The sequence below is a fragment of the Bos indicus genome, chromosome 1 (assembly GCF_029378745.1).
Source record: "Bos indicus isolate NIAB-ARS_2022 breed Sahiwal x Tharparkar chromosome 1, NIAB-ARS_B.indTharparkar_mat_pri_1.0, whole genome shotgun sequence".
NCBI lineage: Eukaryota > Metazoa > Chordata > Mammalia > Artiodactyla > Bovidae > Bos > Bos indicus.
This window is the reverse complement of record NC_091760.1, coordinates 157,046,017-157,067,269: the sequence shown is the minus strand read 5'-3', so window position 1 is coordinate 157,067,269 and position 21,253 is coordinate 157,046,017. Positions and strand designations below refer to the sequence as shown.

General features: G+C 42.5%; 1 protein-coding gene across 2 annotated transcripts in view; it reads right to left on the bottom strand.

Annotated features, from left to right (window-relative positions):
- The window catches only part of KCNH8 (potassium voltage-gated channel subfamily H member 8), a 492,644-nt gene that overhangs the window by 86,636 nt on the left and 384,755 nt on the right, over positions 1-21,253 (bottom strand). For both annotated transcript variants that reach the window (XM_070797270.1, XM_070797274.1), the window contains exons 9-11: positions 8,778-8,977; positions 7,669-7,918; positions 708-922 (exon numbers count right to left, since the gene is read on the bottom strand). In XM_070797270.1, coding sequence (XP_070653371.1) covers positions 708-922; positions 7,669-7,918; positions 8,778-8,977 — 665 coding nt within the window. The remainder of the gene's footprint in view (positions 1-707; positions 923-7,668; positions 7,919-8,777; positions 8,978-21,253) is intronic.

Here is a 21,253-nt window from a genome sequence, read left to right as displayed (position 1 = left end):
ATAGAGAGCGATATGCATACACACTCTGGCCTGCCTTCCAACAATCATTCCTATTAAGTCATTTGTCTCTCTGACACATTTAATGAAGTCATGTTCACGAGCAGCTTAATCACAGGACACAGTTTGGTACATATTTTGACAGGAAAGCTGTTTGTATAAACTGAAACATGTAGCAAATATATAATTTCATAAAATGCCCATTATGCTTCCAGGGTGACAATCTTTGGTTTGAATCCTTTCATACCTATTTACTCATTTTAAGACAGACTGTTTTGAGTCATGGTTAACAAATAAAAAGATGGTCTTAAGCAAAACGACGTCAAGCCAGTGGTGTAGGGAATACACCCACGTGTAGCAAACTCTGAACCATACGCCCTATCCGGAAATCCTTAAGTTCCGGAGGAATCACACCTCTCTAGCTAAATATTATATGCCCCCGACATTCATCCTGGTTATAAGCAAATGAAAATAAACAAGAAAAAAATTAAGAGAACTCCTCCATAAATCCTACTTTTCTAAAATATTGATAACATGCTCCCGGTTTGACTCCTGGCTAATTACCTAATTGCTCAATTAGTGACTGAACAGTCCCACCTTATCTGCTCAGAGATTTTTTGAAGTGAGGTCAGAACATGTTCTTTGCTGTTATAAATGATCTCCAGGCCCTGTGTGTTTGGATCTCAGCAGTAATTAGAAGGGAGACTTACATCACTCTCGTGACCTTCTCGAAGGTTGTATGTGAGGTCATGCTGAATGTCTTCCACAAATTTGTGAGCATATTCTGGGTAAAGGTCCAGAACTTCAAAGAGTCCTTTGAGGATGATACACTGGAGATCACAGTAGGTTAGCGCCTTCACATCCGCGTTGGTCTTGATTACTTGGTCCTTAATTGATAGATTGGCTCCAATTAAATCCCCTTTCCCTTGAAACAGTGAGAAAAGAGACACGTCGCTTGAAAGACGTCATTTGATTTACAGGCTTCATTTCTCTGAAATTACGCTCAAAGAGAAGAGCAACCTTTATCTGGGGCAGGGTTTCTCAGCCTGGGCAGGGTTGAGATTTGGGGCCCCATCATTTTGTGCTGGTGGGGGGAGCATTGGGTACAGGATGGAATGTTTAGTGCATCTCACATCACCCACCCCCAGAGATAACAACCCCAAATATCTGCAGACATTGCCAAACGTCCTTTGGCAATCTGAACCACACCCAGTCGAGAACACTCATCTTGAGGATAAAGCCGAGGAGACTGGGAGTTAGAACTCGTAGGTCACACATGGGCTCACGTCAGTCCCCCGAAGGATTTGGTAAACGACTTTAGGCAAAGCAGTTGACGATTTTGGTTACAGCTGCTTTGACTATTCAAAGGAAATAATATTTTTCTGAGTAAAAATACTTTGGGATCTTGAAGTAAGGCCATCAAGAGGTATATTAATCATGTTGATTCTAGTACTTTGGACAATAATATAAGCATCACCATCTGCTTTCTAATACACTCAAGTTGTTTTATTTATCTCTGAACACGTCTGCAAGACAGGGGGCGGTGTGAAGGAGGAGCGTCAAGAGGCAAAGGCAACTCCTGGGCACCGTGGACAGTGAATCTACTGCACAAAATGCAAAACATGGGGCATAGTTTTAATGCTCCGTGACCATGTGAAAATCCCGTTTTCTCCAGCAAAAAAAGAAAGTGAATAAATTAAAACTATGAGCCCTTCCCCTGCGGGGAGAAGGGTCTGACACAAGTCTGTTCACACTCTCTCTCACTCCAGCACCTCTGATATTTGTCTGTAACACCTCTGCCCATCAGTCTTAAACTGGGAACCAGCTTACCTCCTTGAGTTTGCTGATTAGATAATATTGGGCAATTTCTCTGAATCTTTAAAATCTTGAACTTGATTTGAATCAGTCTAACCTAGCAGGAAGGTGAGCATAATCGTAAGTGCTGGCAAAAGCTGATTACAGCGTCAGTTTTATTTTAGACAGAGCCATTAATGCACTCAGCATCCATGTGAGAAATCAGAAAGAAAATCCATTCAGTTCTCAAACTCAGGTTAAAAGCTGAGGTAATATGACCAAGTTCACAAAGAACACTGGCCTTGGACTCAAGACTGCAACTCAGGAGTTTCTGCTTTATCTTTGTCCTCAAACATCATCATGCCTGCGCTTTACTTTTTTCCAAATGGTCACTTTGTTCCATTTTGTAGAGAACCAACAACCAACATTTTGCCAGCCAAAACCCACCAAGCAAATACTGTCTTTGGAATGTTGTAGAACAAACTGTCCCAACCATTCTTCATTCAATTAATTTTTAAACTTCTAAATGTTTATTTTTTAATTTCACGCAGAATTTCTGGAAGCAGTTTCTGGCATGCAGCAGGCTTCAATAAAAGTCTGTTTTATTGAACTTGACAGTAAAAAGAGATGCGCCAACTTATCCATGAATATCTGAGACATTCATAAGTATTTGTGGCAGACCAAAAACTCAAATTATTGAATTATTTCTAGGTATTATCTTTTTAAAACCTTGAAATTGAGCCTATTTGGCAGAAGAAAAAAGACTAAACTCTACATTTACAGACACTAAGAGAATAAATAGCCACGTGGTGCTGAGGAATTTATTGTCACCAACACTAACTTGGCGATTTCTTTTTTCTTGCATGTTTTGTTAGAAATCTAAATTGCTGCTCAAAAATTCAAAGCTGGGTACTGGGGTAAAATGTAAACACAGCCAGGTTGGACTGAGTATAGCAAATGCTCAAGCTTCGTATGCTGTGCTGCTCAGTCACTCCAGCTCACGACCAGCTCCGTGTGACCCCGTGGACTGCAGCCCCCCAGGCTCCTCTGTGCACGGGACACTCCAGGCAAGAAGGCTGGAGTGGGTTGCCGTGCCCTCCTCTGGGGATCTTCCCCACCCAGGGATCAAATCCAGGCCTCCTGCACTGCAGACAGATTCTTTACTGCTGAGCCTCTGGGGAAGCCCCGAGTTTTGTACACCTGAGGAGAATTTACCTTGACGCACCAAGCTGCCATGGTGAGAACTCACATTTTCTACTTGTGTTTGGAAAAACTTTAGGGTCACCCTAGTCTCGTTCCTTGAGTGGCCACAGAATGGTGATTTCAGCCACAAAGGCCCCAGCATCTTGCTGACTTGGCATTCTAGAATTCTGGTTTTTTATTTATTCAGTGAATATTTATAGATCACTGATGTGTGTGCCAGGCCTTGTGTGGAGCCTAATTTTCACCCTCACTAATTTTACAACTTTGTGGATTACTCACTTATCTGGATTTAGAGCCTAGATCTGAGTTTCTTAATTACTCTGGGTTTCAGTATCCTTATTTCTAAAAGAAGGGAAGGTTTTTGTGTTTCCTTACAGTCTCTGTTGGGGCTTCCCTGGTGACTCAGCTGGTAAAGAATCAGCCTGCAATGCAGGAGACCCCAGTTTGACTCCTGGGTTGGGAAGATCTCCTGGAGAAGAGATAGGCTACCCACTCCAGTATTCTTGGGCTTCCCTGGTGGCTCAGCTGGTAAAGAATCTGCCTGTAATGCGGGAGACCTGGGTTTGATCCCTGGGTTGGGAAGATCCCCTGAGGGGGACATGGCAACCCACTCCAGTGTTCTTGCCTGGGGAATCCTCATGGACAGTGGAGCCTGGTGGGCTGCAGTCCATGGGGTCGCAAAGAGTCAGACGCGACTGAGTGACTAAGCCCAGCACAGCAGCACAGTCTCTATTACTCAGAATTCTGTTTCTGATATTTACTCATCAGTTATCTTTCCATTGGGGGGAAAAAAAGTTGATGGGAGGCATCTGCAAACCTTCCTGGTTAGAGCCATAACTTATGTTTAATCATAATCAGGCAGACTAACGCCATCTGTGAGCAGTGCGTTTACTGGAGCTTTGTTGTCTTCTTTTAAATCACAGTGAAGACCTTGGTGGGAAAACAGTTACTGGGACATGAAATGAAGGTGCACAGGCAAACAAATTCTATCCCTGTGACAAATCCCTGCCTCTCTGTCAACTGCATCGGATTAAGAAATGCCTTCAAGAATTGACTGGACAATGGAATTGCTTGAATAAATTTTGGCTTGACAGGTGCTTGGTGATAGGTTTCCCTTACGATATTATGTATTAATTCATTTTGCTGGCAGAGTGAACATGTATTAAATAGCTATATTTAAGCAATGTGCTAAAGTTTATCAGAGTCAATATTGATTTATATTGGCGGATAAGATGATATTACCATAGGGAAAGTAAAATAGTTGATCTCCATTGAGATAATGTTAACCACAGAGAGAAAATATTAATAATTTATTCTATTTGCTTGGGCTTGGTCCCAATACCACACAGGCATGTTTAGAAGGGCCACATGGATTTAAATCACTTTTGAGAGGTACAGGGTACCAGCAAAGACGTGAAATGTTAAATTTGGGAAGCTCAAGTTATGGAGGAAATCAGGGCCAGGGCACAAGCCAATGGCTTAATCTTTTAGCTGTTAGTATGGGCCACCAGGATTCCCCGGTGGCTCAGACGGTAAAGAGTCCGCCTGCAATGCAGGAGACCTGAGTTCGATCCCTGGGTGGGAGAAGGAAATGGCAAGCTATTCCGGTATTCTTGCCCGGAAAATCCCATGGATGGAGGAGCCTGTCAGGTTACAGTCCACGGGGTCACAAAGAGTTGGACACAACTGAGCAACTTCACTTTCACTTTCTTTCAGAAGCTTTTTTTGAAAGAAGAAAATCTGATGGAATCATGTATTAGAAACAATAGTATTTACATAGAAGCTGTCAAATTTGTACCTACTGTGATGTAATGTCAGGGATAATGCTCTCATATTCCATTCCTGGAGCTGTTGCTAGTTAACAAATTTAAACATTCACTACAATTATGGAAAAACCCATAATATATACATATGAAAATGCTGGATCAATTTACTTATATGTATATCAAACCCTAAGTTGCTAGAAAAATAACTAAACCCTGTTATTTTTATTTTGATTAATTATAGTTGTTTTACACTTGTGCTAGTTTCAGGGACGGTAGAACGAATCAGTCATACGTGTTCGTATATCCACCCGTTTGGATTTCCTTCCCGTGTGCGTCGCTGCAGAGCACTGAACAAGCTCCCGAGCTGCACAGCGGGTCCTCGTCAGTGTCTGCTTTATACTCGGCAGTGTTCATGTCACTCTCAGGCTCCCGACTCATCCCGCCTTCCCTTTTCGCCCGGTAACAGTACGTTTGTTTTCTCCATGGGTGTCTCTGTTTTGTAAATAAGGTCATCTGTACCAGTTTTTTTTTTTTTTTTTAAGATTCCACATATAAACGATATCCTATGATATTTATTTCTTTGACTCATTTCACTCAGTATGACAAACTCTGAGTCCATCCGTGTTGATGAAAACGGCACTAAATGCCCTTTGAAAAGCAGACTGTGTCGACAGGCAGGCCATAAAACCCACAGCGGTGCTGAGGAAACCCACAGAAAAATACTTTGTGCTTGGAGCGAGGTTTTCTGAGCAAATTTTCAAAGGATCCTCACTTTTAATTTTGAATAAAAAATGACTGAATGACTGGTTTTTAACTTCACTGAGTTGATAAATGGGCAGGGAAGAGTGTTCAATTCTCCTCTTGAAAAACACACGTATATAGAATCTCACCCTCACGCTGATAACAAGCTGGCCACACCAAGGCCAGCTTGTTGCTATTTTATTTAGTCACCCTTCCATGCCTTTCTATCAGGGAGAAAACCATGGACTCCCCAGCAGTCCAGTGGTTGAGGCTCCACCCTGCACGGCAGCAGGTGCCAATTCCATCCCTGGTCAGGGAGTGAAGATCCCACATGCCTTGTGGCCAAAAAGCCAAAACATGAAACAGAAGCAATATTGTAACAAATTCAATAAAGATTTTTTTTTAATGGTGCAAATCATAAAAAAATAAAGGAGAAAAATATAGGGGTGAATCAAGAGTTGGATCCAAACTTTGGAAGGCAAGCCCCAGCTCTCCTCTGATGAAGAGCTCAACGGAGTCACCAGGAAGCACATGGGTGTTTCTCCCCCAGCTGCCTCCGTCTCTGCACCTCTAACCGGGCTCATCACAGCAACCTGACAGGGCTGTAAGACTGGAGCTGGGTAGTGGACACGTAACACTCCGCTCATGTCAGGGGAGCAATCAGTATTCTCTTCCAAAATAGAACCCATCCTGAAGCTTATAGTGAAAATCGACTGACTGCATACTTACAACGGTCATGTAGACTAAAGGCATTGTTTAAGACATAGAGAACAGGCTTCTGGACATGGGGAGAGGGGAGAGGGTGAGACGTATGGAGAGTGTAACATGGAAACTTACAACACCATATGTAAAACAGATAGCCAGCGGGAATTTGCTGTATGGCTCAGGAAACTCAAACAGGGGCTCTGTATCAACCTAGAGGGGTGGGATGGGGCGGGAGGTGAGAGAGGGGTTCAAGAGGGAGGGGATATATGTATACCTGTGGCTGATTCATGCTGAGGTTTGACAGAAAACAACAAAATTCTGTAAAGCAACTAGCTTTCAATTAAAAGATAAATTAATTTTTAAAAAGGCATCGTTGAGAGGGGTAAAGTGAGCTGGATAGAGCGTCTGAAGACCTACGTTAGCTTTGACCTTGGGAAAAAAAATACCTCTCATCTGTCTCTTTGTGTGAGGAAAACTTAACAAAGGTCCCACATGTGAAAATATTTTGTAAAGGGCTAAGATGTCCACAGAATTAGGTTCTTGAAAATGGAAATTTAAAAAAATTTAAAATGCTGCATTAGCCACTTTTAATTAACATAAGTTCTAAACACTGGTGTTCTGCACTGGCGTTCAAAATATATTGTGTACCTGTTTACCTGATTCATTCATAGGCCTTCAAGAAATATGAGTTGAAAAAATAAACAAATGAAAATGATTTTTAAAAGAGGTACACATAAAACTGTATCACTAGATAGGAGCTTTTCTACATCAACCCTGCATGTCATCTGCTGTTAGCTGACCTTTGCATTTCAATAAACACTGATTTCGTCTTAATAGTTGGAGTCAACTTTGTGATACAGAATCTTCCCAAATTGTCCTGTGAGTTTGAGGGAGGAAAATTAGCCAATCATCACCTTGACAGTATCACATTAATGACTGCTACGAGAGTTTATTCTCAATATGCATTCATTTTTGTGCTCTTTGTAGCACAGAAAAAACAATTTTCAATGTTCTTCTCTGAATGGATTCTCCACAAAAATGCAGAAACATTCTTAAAACAGGAGCTATTTCACCAAGAGGGGGTGGACGTCATCATTCATAACCTGGCTTTAGCGATCAAACAGAACTTTGATCAAACAGATCAAACAGAAGTGTTCATTCTCTTGCCATGTTATTGGGAGAAATTAAGCTAACTATTATTTACTCACTAGTAAAATAGGGACAATATTTATTAAAAGTGGCTCTTTAGTAAAAGTCAAAACAGGTGTTGCATATAACAGCACAGTGCAAACTCAGTATATGGCATAACAGCAGCAGTAATAACTTGCAGATTAAACTCATATCCTGAATCGACATACTCTTCCCTCGTTTTCCTTCTCTCAGTCACAAGTTCTCCCCCCTTTTCATCTCCTTAATTCATGCTTCAGAGTAGAATTTCATGGAACTTTTCAACAAGACCTACCGAGGATGGCCAGCACCGTGCTGTCTTTAAGAACCTCCATGGAGCCCGAGCACACGAAGTAGATGGCCTGCAAAGCGTCCCCCTGGCGCAGCAGGTACTCCCCAGGGGCGCAGAAGGAGGTTTTGATGTGCAGAGACAGAGACCGCAGGCAGCCCCGGCTGGCACACTCGAACAGGGACAGCTGCAAGATCTCCTTGTTCAGGTGCATGGTGATGTCGGAGCGGAGCTCGTCTGGGAAGTCCTTCAAAAGCTGCCAGAGAAGATGAAAGAAGGAACCAAGCTGGGGAGCAGTCCTGTGTCGCTGACCGACTGTAGGACCACAGGGACCTTTCCCCACTGTTTGACCAGTCAGAGGACGAAGAGGAAGCTACATGTACGAATAATCCCGGATTTCTGTGACTGTGACCCAGGCCGTGTGCTCCTGAATCATCAGCTATTAATAAGTCTGGAGAAAGACAATCAATTAATAAAAGACTCTAGAATGAAACATATTGTTCCTTGTGGCCTGCTTCTCACAAAGACACTTGACTCGGGACAGAAGATTTGGAGTTTAGGCCCTCTAGAGTTTCCTTGGCTGTCCTGATCATCTGAAGAGAGGAAAAACCAAACAAGCACTTAAAAATATCGATGGCTGGCTTTGTTGGCAGGTTGATGGGATGGCTGCTTGGCTTATAGGATACTGACAGCGGCGGTCCAGGGTGTTTCTGGAAGCCCAAACATAACATGTTTGCAGAAAAATGCATTTTTTTACTTTGTTGGATCTAAAGGTAAACTTTAGCTTGATTAATCTAATAGCCCATGATTATACCATTCAACTGTCGTAACAATTGGTTCCTTCAAAGAGGGTCATCTCACATGAAAATATGTCTACCTGACTGACCGAAGTAGCAAGCTACTGTGAAACACTGGCCAGTCCACAGTGACATCATGGAAACGTAAGCGAGACCAGACAAAAGAACCCCTGCGGGGGTCATGAGAGGCTAAACGCAAAGAGACAAAGAAGTTGGTAGGTGTGTGCTTCACTTCTTAGACGTGCACTAAAGCGCTTGCTTTTACCTTAGAATACGTGCTTTCTGCCTGAAAACGTCAACAGGAGAAATTCACATTACCTCATTGGAATCTATTCCATTGTTGACTGACCAGGTTGTCTGGAAATACTCCAGCATCCTCTGCTTGAGCTGCTGGGGCAGGTGATGGACACGGATGAAGTCCTTCAGATCCTTGGTTCTGCTGTGATAGAGGGACCACCTGGAGTACATCCTCTGGATGATCGCTGTCACGTTTCCGAACACCAGGGCGTGCATCAAGGCTGAGGGGACAACGCCACACGTCACGGGGCGGGGCCAAGGCTGAGGAGGCAACGCCACACGTCACGGGGCGGGGCCAAGGCTGAGGGGACAACGCCACACGTCACGGGGCGGGGCCAAGGCTGAGGAGGCAACGCCACACGTCACGGGGCGGGGCCAAGGCTGAGGAGGCAACGCCACACGTCACGGGGCGGGGCCAAGGCTGAGGAGGCAACGCCACACGTCACGGGGCGGGGCCAAGGCTGAGGAGGCAACGCCACACGTCACGGGGCGGGGCCAAGGCTGAGGAGGCAACGCCACACGTCACGGGGCGGGGCCAAGGCTGAGGAGGCAACGCCACACGTCACGGGGCGGGGCCAAGGCTGAGGAGGCAACGCCACACGTCACGGGGGGGCCTCCTCACCTACAAACCTGCAGGCTGTAGATCCCGATCAGTGGAGCACGCCTGCGTGGTCACTGTGTCACAGCTACTTTTCCAAGTGAAAATCAAGGGATTTTATTAAGATAAAGGCTGTAAGTTGAAGCCGATTTAGCTAGATAAGGTATCTATATTTTATAATGAGCTTGCTTTTCAGCACACTGACTCTTTGTATGCTTGATATCATATTCCTTGACTTGCCAATTTTCAAAGAGACAAGAAACTATGATTTAAAACATTTTAATCTATGAGCAAAGGGTACTTCAAGCTTTGTCTGCTCATATGTGGTGAAGAGGAGAGACTTGTTTATAAAATGGATTCTAGTGCAGCATGCAGGTATCATGACTTCCCTGACACAGTAAGTTAACTGAGATAGTTAACCCATCTACTGGTTACACTTAGTACACTGAATGGAATATCACTTCTCCTTCTTAAATATCTTGTAATTTACTTAATTAACTTCATGAATCATGATTCACATTGAATAAATTATTTTAAAAGGATGTCAGTGATCTTAGATGCTGATAATAATAGAATTAATTTAAATATATATATATTTTTTCTTTTTGGCCTCACCACACAGCTTATGGGATCTGAGTTCCCCCTTCCAGGGACTGAACCTGTGCCCCCTGCAGGGGAAGCACAGATTAACCACTGGACTCCAGGGAAGTCCCAGGAGAAGTTATTATTGAAAGAAACCCGGACAATAGTAGTTACTCAGCAAATATTAGCCAGGTAAATTAATTAACCCACTCTAATGACCATGTTTCTACCTATATTAGAAGACTATCGACAAGCCTTCATTCAGCCATAAACGTGTCTGACCCTATATACACAGCTCTGAGAGGTGAGGGAGTGCCACACGCCGAGAGAGCGCCACACACCGAGAGTGTATTACACGCCGAGAGTGTATTACACGCCGAGAGTGTATACACGCCCAGTCAGACGATGGCACCGCTGTTCTGACACAGGCGTTTTGCTGCAGCCACTGTGCCACAGGATGCATCCCGATTTAGTCATTTCGATTCCATGTGGCTTGATCAGAATAAAAATATCTTTTGAAAAACACTCAATAATATGAAAACAGACCCCCTTTGACCCACACTTAATCTGTTGGCTACCATTCCGGTTATGACAACAACTTTTATGTTGTACTCTATTCAACATCTGCATTATTCTAACAGCTGGGTATAGTTGGGTAGAGTTTCGTGTGTGCTAAGTTGCTTTAGCTGCATCTGACTCTGTGTGACCTTATGGCCTGTAGCCCACCAGGCTCCTCTGTCCACGGGATTCTCCAGGCAAGAATACTGGAGTGGGTTGCCATGCCCTCCTTCAGAGGATCTTCCAGACCCAGGGATTGAACTCACGCCTCTCGTGTCTCCTGCAGTGGCAGGCCAGTTCTTTTCCACTAGCAGCGACTGGGAAGCCCATAGTTATGTAGGTATGATGAAACTGTTTTAATAATTTTATAGAATAAGCTATCAAGTTAGGGCCTTATAGTTTTATTACAATAACAATTACATTTCAAAAGTAAGTCTATAAAAAAAAAAAACTGGGTTAACCTTTATGAGAATATTAGTCTCTTCCCCAAAGCCATCATTTGAAATTAGTTTTAGGATATTAAATGTGACACATTTATATTAATAAAGACTCCAAAAAAGATGTTAGAAATGTAATTGAGGATTTCCTAGACAATCTGAATCCCAGCTCTTTAGTTGCTTTAATTTTAAGAGCGATAGATACTAGAAATTTTGAGACCATTCAAGGAGCAAAGAATCAACAGAGAAAACCAGGAGCTGTGCGTCGAGCCCTTGCTGCCCTTCTGAGAAGAGCCAGATGGTCCATGTGGCTCTTGGGAATGGGAATGGGAATATGTGACTCCCATTTCGATGAGGTTTCTTGGTCAGATAGTATTTTTTTTTTTAAACTGGTGTATACTTGCTTTATAAGGTTGCATTAGTTTCTACTGTACAGCAAAGCAAATCAGCTATATGTGCACATCTCTCTCCTCTTTTTTGTATTTCCTTCCCATTTAGGTCACCACCGAGCATTGAGCAGAGTCTCCTGGGCTACAGTTTCTTAGGAGTTATCTGTTTTATGCATAGCAGTGTATATATGTCAATCCCAACCTCTCAATTCATCCCCCACCCCGGGGTCCATACATTTGTTCTCTGTGTGTCTCTGTGCTTTGCAAACATAGGTTCATTAGGACCTAATGTTTCTAGAGTCCACATGTATGCATTAATATATGGTATTTGTTTTTCTCTTTCTGACTCACTTTATCTCTGCCTCCTCGCTGAGACTTTCCCTCCGTAAAGCACCAACAGAGTGTAATGAGAGATCAGGCTTTGTTGACCAGAATTCCAGAGTGGATGGGGCCTGGGAATGGGATTTGTCTTACAGAAGAAGTAGAGTGTGCAGACGGACTCAACTTCCCAGGAGCTGCACGCTCTGGGGCGGGATCAGGAATCTCAAAGTCAGAAAAGACGTGAGGATTTGGCCCTAAACAGTAGCTGTTGGTCTAACAGTGGGAATGCCCGAGTGACACCACCAGGAGGGAGCCCCAGAAGGCCTGGGACCCACCTGGGTTTGTGGACCTGGGAGAAAGAATGAGGTGTGCCCACGTTTGTGGGCAGATCAACTCTCTGTTCAGATTTCAGCATCAATCCCTGTGGGATTGGCCAGGAGGTAAGACACTCAGGGAAGGGAGCAGCTTCCCACTCCAGTATTCTTGCCTGGAGAATCCCGTGGACAGAGGAGCCTGGTGGGCTCCGGTCTGTGGGGTCACAAAGAGTCAGATGTGACTGAGCAGTTAAGCACACAAGAAGCTCAGGGGTTGGGAGAAATCACTAACTTCAGCAGGTTTTAGTTAAAAAAAAAAAAAGACTAAAAATGTCTATTTTGTCTGTTAAGACCTGTCAAAACATTTCTGTGCCAAAATCCCTATTTCTAAGGAATTATGTTAAAGATTTCTTAGCATCAAAATCGATAAATTAGTGCAAATGTGTCAACCTGTTATTATATCCATCCTTCTGAATATTTCAAGATAGCCCCAACTCGAATTCTTTCTTGCCCCTACATTTATCAGAAATTAACCTCTGTCATACTAACTTCCAGCTAATCTAACACTGGACTTAAAACTTTTTATCAGGTTAAACATTACCATTTCTCTATGGAAAATATGGCCACCATGCTAATAAAGTCAACCCATATTAACAAGAAAGGTCTCAATATTTTGAAGAAGTTACTAGAATAGAGTTAAACTTAAGGTCTATATACAGGAGGCAATATAATGTTGCAGAGGAAATATGGACTTTGGAATCAGACCCCACTGGATTTAAATCCTGGTTATACCACCTTCTAATTTTGTAAATCAGACAAGATATATAATTCCCTTGCATGGTTTCTTTATATGTAAAATGGGCATAATTGTACCTTATTGACAGGATTATTCCTATCAATAAGGATTTAAAGTGTTAACATATGTTTTTAAAAAGTGCCTGATGTGTGTGAAAAACAGTGGGTGCTCAAATTTATGTTAAATTTTCCATCAAAGTAAAAAGTGCTATGCATTTTCAGGTTGCTCAGTGGTATACAACTGTGGGGAGAAACCCAGATTTAAGGTTTTCCAGCAACCTGTCAAATAATTAAGAATGGTGGTTTGTGTAAATAACTTCTTGATGGAAGAAATTCAAGAAATATTTAAGAAACGCCTGCCACATGCCAGCATGCATAGGTGTATATTCTTTCTAAATGTTCAAAGATGAAATGTTTCTCAAAGGATTAAAACTATTCCAAGAAAAACACATATTGCTTAATAACTAAATGTTGAATGGTTATTTGTAGGTCATAAAGAGAGGTCCATTCTGATGCTTAAATATTTTATTTGCAAGAGGAGATCTCTGTTTATGATAAACACTCAGCAAAGGAAAGAACTGATTCTGCTCCAAGTCCAAGGAGTTAAACATTGATTTCAGGCCGTGTTAATACATTTATGTGACTTCGCTGATGTCCCAGATGGTAAAGCGTCTGACTACGATGCAGGAGAGCCAGGTTCAATCCTTGGGTTGGGCTCAGTGTTTGGAAGCCCCACCATCTGTCAAAGTATGTAGTAATAGTCTTTTATGGCAATTAAACTGAGTATGGAGGACAATTTTATTTCATTTATTAATACTACTTTCCTTATTATGTGTGTGATTTTAACTTTGCTTTGCTTAATTATAATGGGTGTAAAGCACTTAAAGTAAGAGAAGTAATACGTTCAGACCATTTAGCATCCTAATTGTACATTATCAATAAAATGAATTACTGGATTAATTGCAGTATTCACAAGTGTTGTTGGAAAGTAGCTAGTGTATGTCTGAGTCATCATAATTTCAAAGTCTCATTTTAGCACAGGAAGTAAATAAGTAGAAGTCACTCAGTCGTGTACGACTCTTTGTGACCCCATGGACTATACAGCCCATGGGATTCTCCAGGCAGGAACACTGGAGTGGGTAGCCTTTCCCTTCTCCAGGGGATCTTCCCAACCCAGGGATCGAACCCAGGTCTCCCACGTTGCAGGCGGATTCTTCACCAGCTGAGCCACAGGGAGCCCAGTGTATGTCTGAGTCATCATAATTTCAAAGCCTCATTTTAGCATAGGAAAATACTTCTGATTTAAGTAGTTAAAAAATAAAACCTAGCTCTCCTAGTCTCTCAGTTTCCAAAGCTATTCCTTCTCTGCCCTGCGTGATCGTTTTCACCCTGGTGAAGTGTGTGTGCAACTGTCAGGCCAGATCACTCCATCTGCTATCAAACTTTGACAGAAGAACTTCTATATCCAGGTCAGTCTGGAAATTATCCTTTGCTTTTCCTTTTATTCCCAGCAAGTTTGATGTGTATAATTCTTAAAGTAGCATGCTAGGCCTGCTGCTGAGTGTGTGGGAGGCTCTTTTGCATTGTGTAGGAGTTTTGTATAGAACATATTTTGTAAAATACCATCATAATATCAGGTCTTTGGAGGACATTCAACAATCGGGATCCGAGAAGAAAATAAACAGACCTCGAGTGAAAATGCGTTCTTACAGGCTGCCCGGCTTTCTCTTTCCTTTTTTATCTTTCCTTTCCCTTTCCCCTTTCTTCCCCGCCCCCTCCTCTCCCCCTCCTCTCTCTCCCTTTCTCTCCACCATTTCTCTTTCTGGATTTGGAGCAACCTTGCTATCCTGAGATACAACATCAATTCTGGTTCCTTTAGTCAACTACTTTGGAGTGAGTCCACAGCGGGACTAGGCTCTCCTGGTCATAAGCAGACTAGAGTTCAGGCTCGGGGGTATTTCAGCTGCCCTGCTCCTCCCTCTTGCCTACTTATTGCCCTGGAATTTTCCAGTCCTTGCTATAAGTACACGGCTTGTGGGCGGCAGTTGGCGGAGAAATCAGAAAGTGAGATCAACTTTCTAAATGATGAACTGAAATGGCAGTGTAAAGGTACCTTAAAAACAGCAAACTTCTGGGTCTAATAAAACCACATCAGGGTAGTAAATATAGGCTAAGAGGACCCAAGAACGCCTTGGCTGTTGAGTTTAACTCCACATTTCCCATGACAACGATGCCATATTTGAACTAGACATGTTCTTAGTGAGGCGTCCTCTTCATTAGGAAGCTTTGTCTAACCTCCAAGGCTGAGCTAATGGTCCCAATACTTGTGGCTCACTCACTAGGGTACCGTTAAGTCGCCACTAATAAGCAGAAGAAATTTAAAAGACACGGCAAAATGTTCTCAAGATATTCTGTTTGGTGACAAAAATGATATGTGAAATTGATATAAATCTTTCAGAAAATAGGGATGCAAATGTATAAAAAGACTATAAAGAATATCTTTTTGGAGGCGGGATTATATGTACTTTTACTTTTTATGTGGATTTTTCTGGTGCTTTCGAAATGTGCGTTATGAAGCTAAAATGGAAAAATAAAGAACATTATCTGCCTAAGTACCTATTTCCATTACTCCACTGTGAACTCCTCGAAGGAAAGCATCCTATCTTAGTCATCTTTGTTTCCCCAGCATCTAGCACAGTGCCTAGAATAACTTTAGTGTGTCATAAATATTTATGGAACTGAAATGAACCTCTGGCACTTTGATACTTTCTTTAAAAAGTTTTATAATCCCACCAAAGTAGCTGAGAAAATTTATGAACGGTTTGGTCCCAAGCCTGTCCCAACACCCTGACCCCAATCCCCAAAGGCAGTCTTTCCAAATTGCTTCTTTTAGGTCTTGTAATTATCATGCATATTGTAGATCACGCCGTTTTACCTCCACTGGTTGACTTATCATATTAAGATAAAACCTAAAAAGCAACTTGACATGAAAGGTCACTGCTGTCAGCTCACCACCATCCCCTTTCTCATCCCACACTAGATAGTCACATTATCATTTTTAGGTCATCTATTATACTTTTACAGGATAAAATTAATACCAAAGACCCACATTGAGGAAATCACACACATGCTAAACGCAGAGCTCACTGAGATTTCTCAGAGTGAACAGACCTATGGGATCCCCTCAGATAAACAGATGGTGTATTATCAGCATTCCAGACTCCCTGGAGTTCGTCTTATAATCACTAATCAGCACCCTCACCAAGGTAACCACGGTTATAAATCACACTGCAATCAATAAGTTTCGCCTCCTCTTTAGCTTTCCTTAAGCGAAGTCCTACCATAACCACTGATCTGTGTCTGTTTGCTCTGGTCAGCATGAGTTCATAAGGTTTATCCCTGTGGTCACGTGACATAGCAGTCCATTCATTCTCATCATGGTATGGTACTCTCCTGAACAATCATTTCACAATTTACATACTTATTCTCCTATTAATGAACATTTCCACTTTGCAATTTTTTCAGTAATGCTTCTATATGTATGTCTATGATGTGTCTACATATGGTTTTCTGCTGGATATACCTTCACAAATGGAATTGTTCAGCCCCAGAAAATAGGCATGTTCAGACTTGGCAAATGCTGACGACTCCTGTACAAACTGACCCACTTTAGAGGAGAAGTCAAGATGCTCCATATCCTCTCAAACTCTTAGGGTGGTCAGTGCTTTCAAGTACACCACTCTGGTGAATGTAAATGCGATCTAATTTTGATCTTAATTTGTATATCCTAGATGAATGAAGCTGGTCAACTTTTTTGTATGTTTATTGTTTATTCTGGCATGGAAATCTATGTTTCAAGCGCTTAAAAATCTTTAACATGTTTTTTAGTTGTCTGATCTTATTGATTTGTAAGAGTTCTTTATATATAATACATGAGTCTTTCGTCAGATACATGTTTGTTTTTGCAAATAACTTCTATCCTGTGGTTTGCCTCTTCACATTCTAAATAATATCTTTTGATAATTAGAAAAGGCTTCCCTTGTGGCTCAGCTGGTAAAGAATCTGCTTGCAATGTGGGAGACCTGGCTTTGATCCCTGGATTGGGAAGATCCCATGGAGAAGGGAAAGGCTACCCACTCCAGTATTCCGGCCTGGAGAATTTCATGGACTGTATAGTCCATACCATCACAAAGAGTAGGACATGACTGAGAGACTTTCACTTGATAAATAGAAGCCCTGAAATTCAATTTATCACATTTACTCTTGTGGATATGGCTTTTTGTGTCATGCTTAAGAAATTTTGAATGTGAAGTCAAGTGGGCCTTAGAAAGCATCACTACGAACAAAGCTAGTGGAGGTGATGGAATTCCAGTTGAGCTATTCCAAATCCTGAAAGATGATGCTGTGAAAGTGCTGCATTCAATATGCCAGCTAATTGGGAAAACTCAGCAGTGGCCACAGGACTGGAAAAGGTCAGTTTTCATTCTAATCCCAAAGAAAGGCAATGCCAAAGAATGCTCAAACTACCACACAATTGCACTCATCTCACACGCTAGTAAAGTAATGCTCAAAATTCTCCAAGCCAGGCTTCAGCAATATGTGAACCGTGAACTTCCTGATGTTCAAGCTGGTTTTAGAAAAGGCAGAGGAACCAGAGATCAAATTGCCAACATCCGCTGGATCATGGAAAAAGCAAGAGAGTTCCAGAAAAGCATCTATTTCTGCTTTATTGACTATGCCAAAGCCTTTGACTGTGTGGATCACAATAAACTGTGGGAAATTCTGAAAGAGATGGGAATACCAGACCACCTGATCTGCCTCTTGAGAAATTTGTATGCAGGTCAGGAAGCAACAGTTAGAACTGGACATGGAACAATAGACTGGTTCCAAATAGGAAAAGGAGTTCGTCAAGGCTGTATATTGTCACCCTGCTTATTTAACTTCTATGCAGAGTACATCATGAGAAACGCTGGGCTGGAAGAAACACAAGCTGGAATCAAGATTGCCAGGAGAAATATCAATAACCTCAGATGTGCAGATGACACCACCCTTATGGCAGAAAGTGAAGAGGAACTAAAAAGCCTCTTGATGAAAGTGAAAGAGGGGAGTGAAAAAGTTGACTTAAAGCTCAACATTCAGAAAAGGAAGATCATGGCATCCGGTCCCATCACTTCATGGGAAATAGATGGGGAAACAGTGGAAACAGTGTCAGACTTTATTTTTCTGGGCTCCAAAATCACTACAGATGGTGACTGCAGCCATGAAATTAAAAAACACTTACTCCTTGGAAGGAAAGTTATGACCAACCTAGATAGCATATTCAAAAGCAGAGACATTACTTTGCCAACAAAGGTCTGTCTAGTCAAAGCTATGGTTTTTCCTGTGGTCATGTATGGATGTGAGAGTTGGACTGTGAAGAAAGCTGAGCGCCGAAGAATTGATGCTTTTGAATTGTGGTGTTGGAGAAGACTCTTGAGAGTCCCTTGGACTGCAAGGAGATCCAACCAGTCCATTCTGAAGGAGATCAGCCCTGGGAGTTCTTTGGAAGGAATGATGCTAAAGCTGAAACTCCAGTACTTTGGCCACCTCATGTGAAGAGTTGACTCATTGGAAAAGACTCTGATGCTGGGAGGGATTGGGGGCAAGAGGAGAAGGGGACGACAGAGGATGAGATGGCTGGATGGCATCACTGACTCGTTGGATGTGAATCTCAGTGAACTCCAGGAGTTGGTGATTGACAGGGAGGCCTGGTGTGCTGCAATTCATGGGGTCTCAGAGAGTCGGACTCGACTGAGTGACTGATCTGATCTGATAAGAAATCTCTGCCAAACCCAAGGTCATGAAAATATTCTCCTATGCTATCTTTTGGAAATCAATTGTCCAAGGAGACACATGACAAAGCAAAAGCACAAGGGAAGCCCCTTTATTGAGAAAGGGTGCCCATCTGGAGAGCAGCAGGGTCTTTAACATCTGAGATCAGGGAGGGAGCTGAGAGGAGCTACCCCATGCCCGAGGTCAGGGGCAGCAGCCAAGAGGAGCACCCCAGGTCCAAGGAGTGGCTGCTGCAGGAGTAGGAGAGCCGAGAGGAGCTACTCCACGTTTAAGGTCAGGAGGGGTGACCTCATTCAAGGTAAGGAGCAGCAGCTGCGCTTTGCTGGAGCAGCCGTGAAGAGATACCCCACGTCCAAGGTAAGAGATACCCCACGTCCAAGGTAAGAGAAACCCAAGTAAGATGGTAGGTGTTGCGAGAGGGTATCAGAGGGCAGACACACTGAAACCATAATTACAGAAAACTAGCCAATCTGATCACACAGACCACAGCCTTGTCTAACTCAATGAAACTAAGCCATGCCATGTGGGGCCACCCAAGATGGTCAGGTCTTGGTGGAGAGGTCTGACAGAATGTGGTCCACTAGAGAAGGGAATGGCAAACCACTTCAGTATTCTTGCCTTAACAGTATGAAAAGGCAAAATGATAGGACACTGAAAGATGAACTCCCCAGGTCAGTAGGTGCCCAATATGTTACAGGAGATCAGTAGAGAAATGACTCCAGAAAGAATGAAGGGATGGAGCCAAAGCAAAAACAATACCCAGTTGTGGATGTGACTGGTGATAGAAGCAAGGTCCAATGCTGTAAACAGCAAGATTGCATAGGAACCTGGAATGTCAGGTCCATGAATCAAGGCAAATTGGAAGTGGTCAGACAGGAGATGGCAAGAGTGAATGTTGACATTCTAGGAATCAGAGAACTAAAATGGACTGGAATGGGTGCATTTAACTCAGATGACCATTAGATCTACTACTGCGGGCAGGAATCCCTTAGAAGAAATGGAGTAGCCATCATGGTCAACAAAAGAGTCCAAAATGCAGTACTTGGATGCAATCTCAAAAACGACAGAATCATCTCTGTTTGTTTTCAAGGCAAACCATTCAATATCATGGTGATCCAAGCCTCTGCCCCAATGAGTAACGCTGAAGAAGCTGAAGTTGAACAGTTCTATGAAGACCTACAAGACCTTTTAGAAATAACACCCCAAAAAGATGCCCTTTTCATTATAGGGGACTGGAATGCAAAAGTAGGAAGTCAAGAAACACCTGGAGTAACAGGCAAATTTGGCCTTGAAGTATGGAATGAAGCAGGGCAAAGACTAATGGAGTTTTGCCAAGAGAATGCACTGGTCATAGCAAACACCCTCTTCCCACAACACAAGAGAAGACTCTAAACATGGACATCACCAGATGGTCAACACTGAAATCAGACTGATTTTATTCTTTGCAGCCAAAGATAGAGAAGCTCTATACAGTCAGCAAAAATAAGACTGGGAGCTGACTGTGGCTCAGATCGTGAACTCCTTATTGCCAAATTCAGGCTTAAATTGAAGAAAGTAGGGAAAACCACTAGACCATTCAGGTATGACCTAAATCAAATTCCTTATGGTTATACAGTGGAAGTGAGAAATAGATTTAAGGGACTAGATCTGATAGATAGAGTCCCTGATGAACTATGGACGGAGGTTCATGACATTATACAGGAGACAGGGATCAAGACCATCCCCATGGAAAAGAAATGCAAAAGAGCAAAATGGCTGTCTGGGGAGGTCTTACAAATAGCTGTGAAAAGAAGAGAAGTGAAAAGCAAAGGAGAAAAGGAAAGATATAAGCATCTGAATGCAGAGTTCCAAAGAATAGCAAGAAGAGATAAGAAAGCCTTCCTCAGTGATCAATGCAAAGAAATAGAGGAAAACAACAGAATGGGAAAGACTAGAGATCTCTTCAAGAAAATTAGAGATACCAAGGGAAGATTTCATGGAAAGATGGGCTCGATAAAGGACAGAAATGATATAGACCTAACAGAAGCACAAAATATTATGAAGAGGTGGCAGGAATACACAGAAAAACTGTACAAAAAAGATCTTCAGGACCCAGATAATCATGATGGTGTGATCACTCACCTAGAGCCAGACATCCTGGAATGTGAAGTCAAGTGGGCCTTAGAAAGCATCACTACGAACAAAGCTAGTGGAGGTGATGGAATTCAGTTGAGCTCTTTCAAATCTTGAAAGATGATGTTGTGAAAGTGCTACACTCAATATGCCAGCAAATTGGGAAAACTCAGCAGTGGCCACAGGACTGGAAAAGGTCAGTTTTCATTCCAATCCCAAAGAAAGGCAATGCCAAAGAATGCTCAAACTACCGCACAACTGCACTCATCTCACATGCTAGTAAAGTAATGCTCAAAATTCTCCAAGCCAGGCTTCAGTAGTATGTGAACCGTGAACTTCCAGATGTTCAAGCTGGTTTTAGAAAAGGCAGAGGAACCAGAGATCAAATTGTCAACATCTGCTGGATCATGGAAAAAGCAAGAGAGTTCCAGAAAAGCATCTATTTCTGCTTTATTGACTATGCCAAAGCCTTTGACTGTGTGGATCACAATAAACTGTGGGAAATTCTGAAAGAGATGGGAATACCAGACTACCTTACCTGCCTCTTGAGAAACCTATA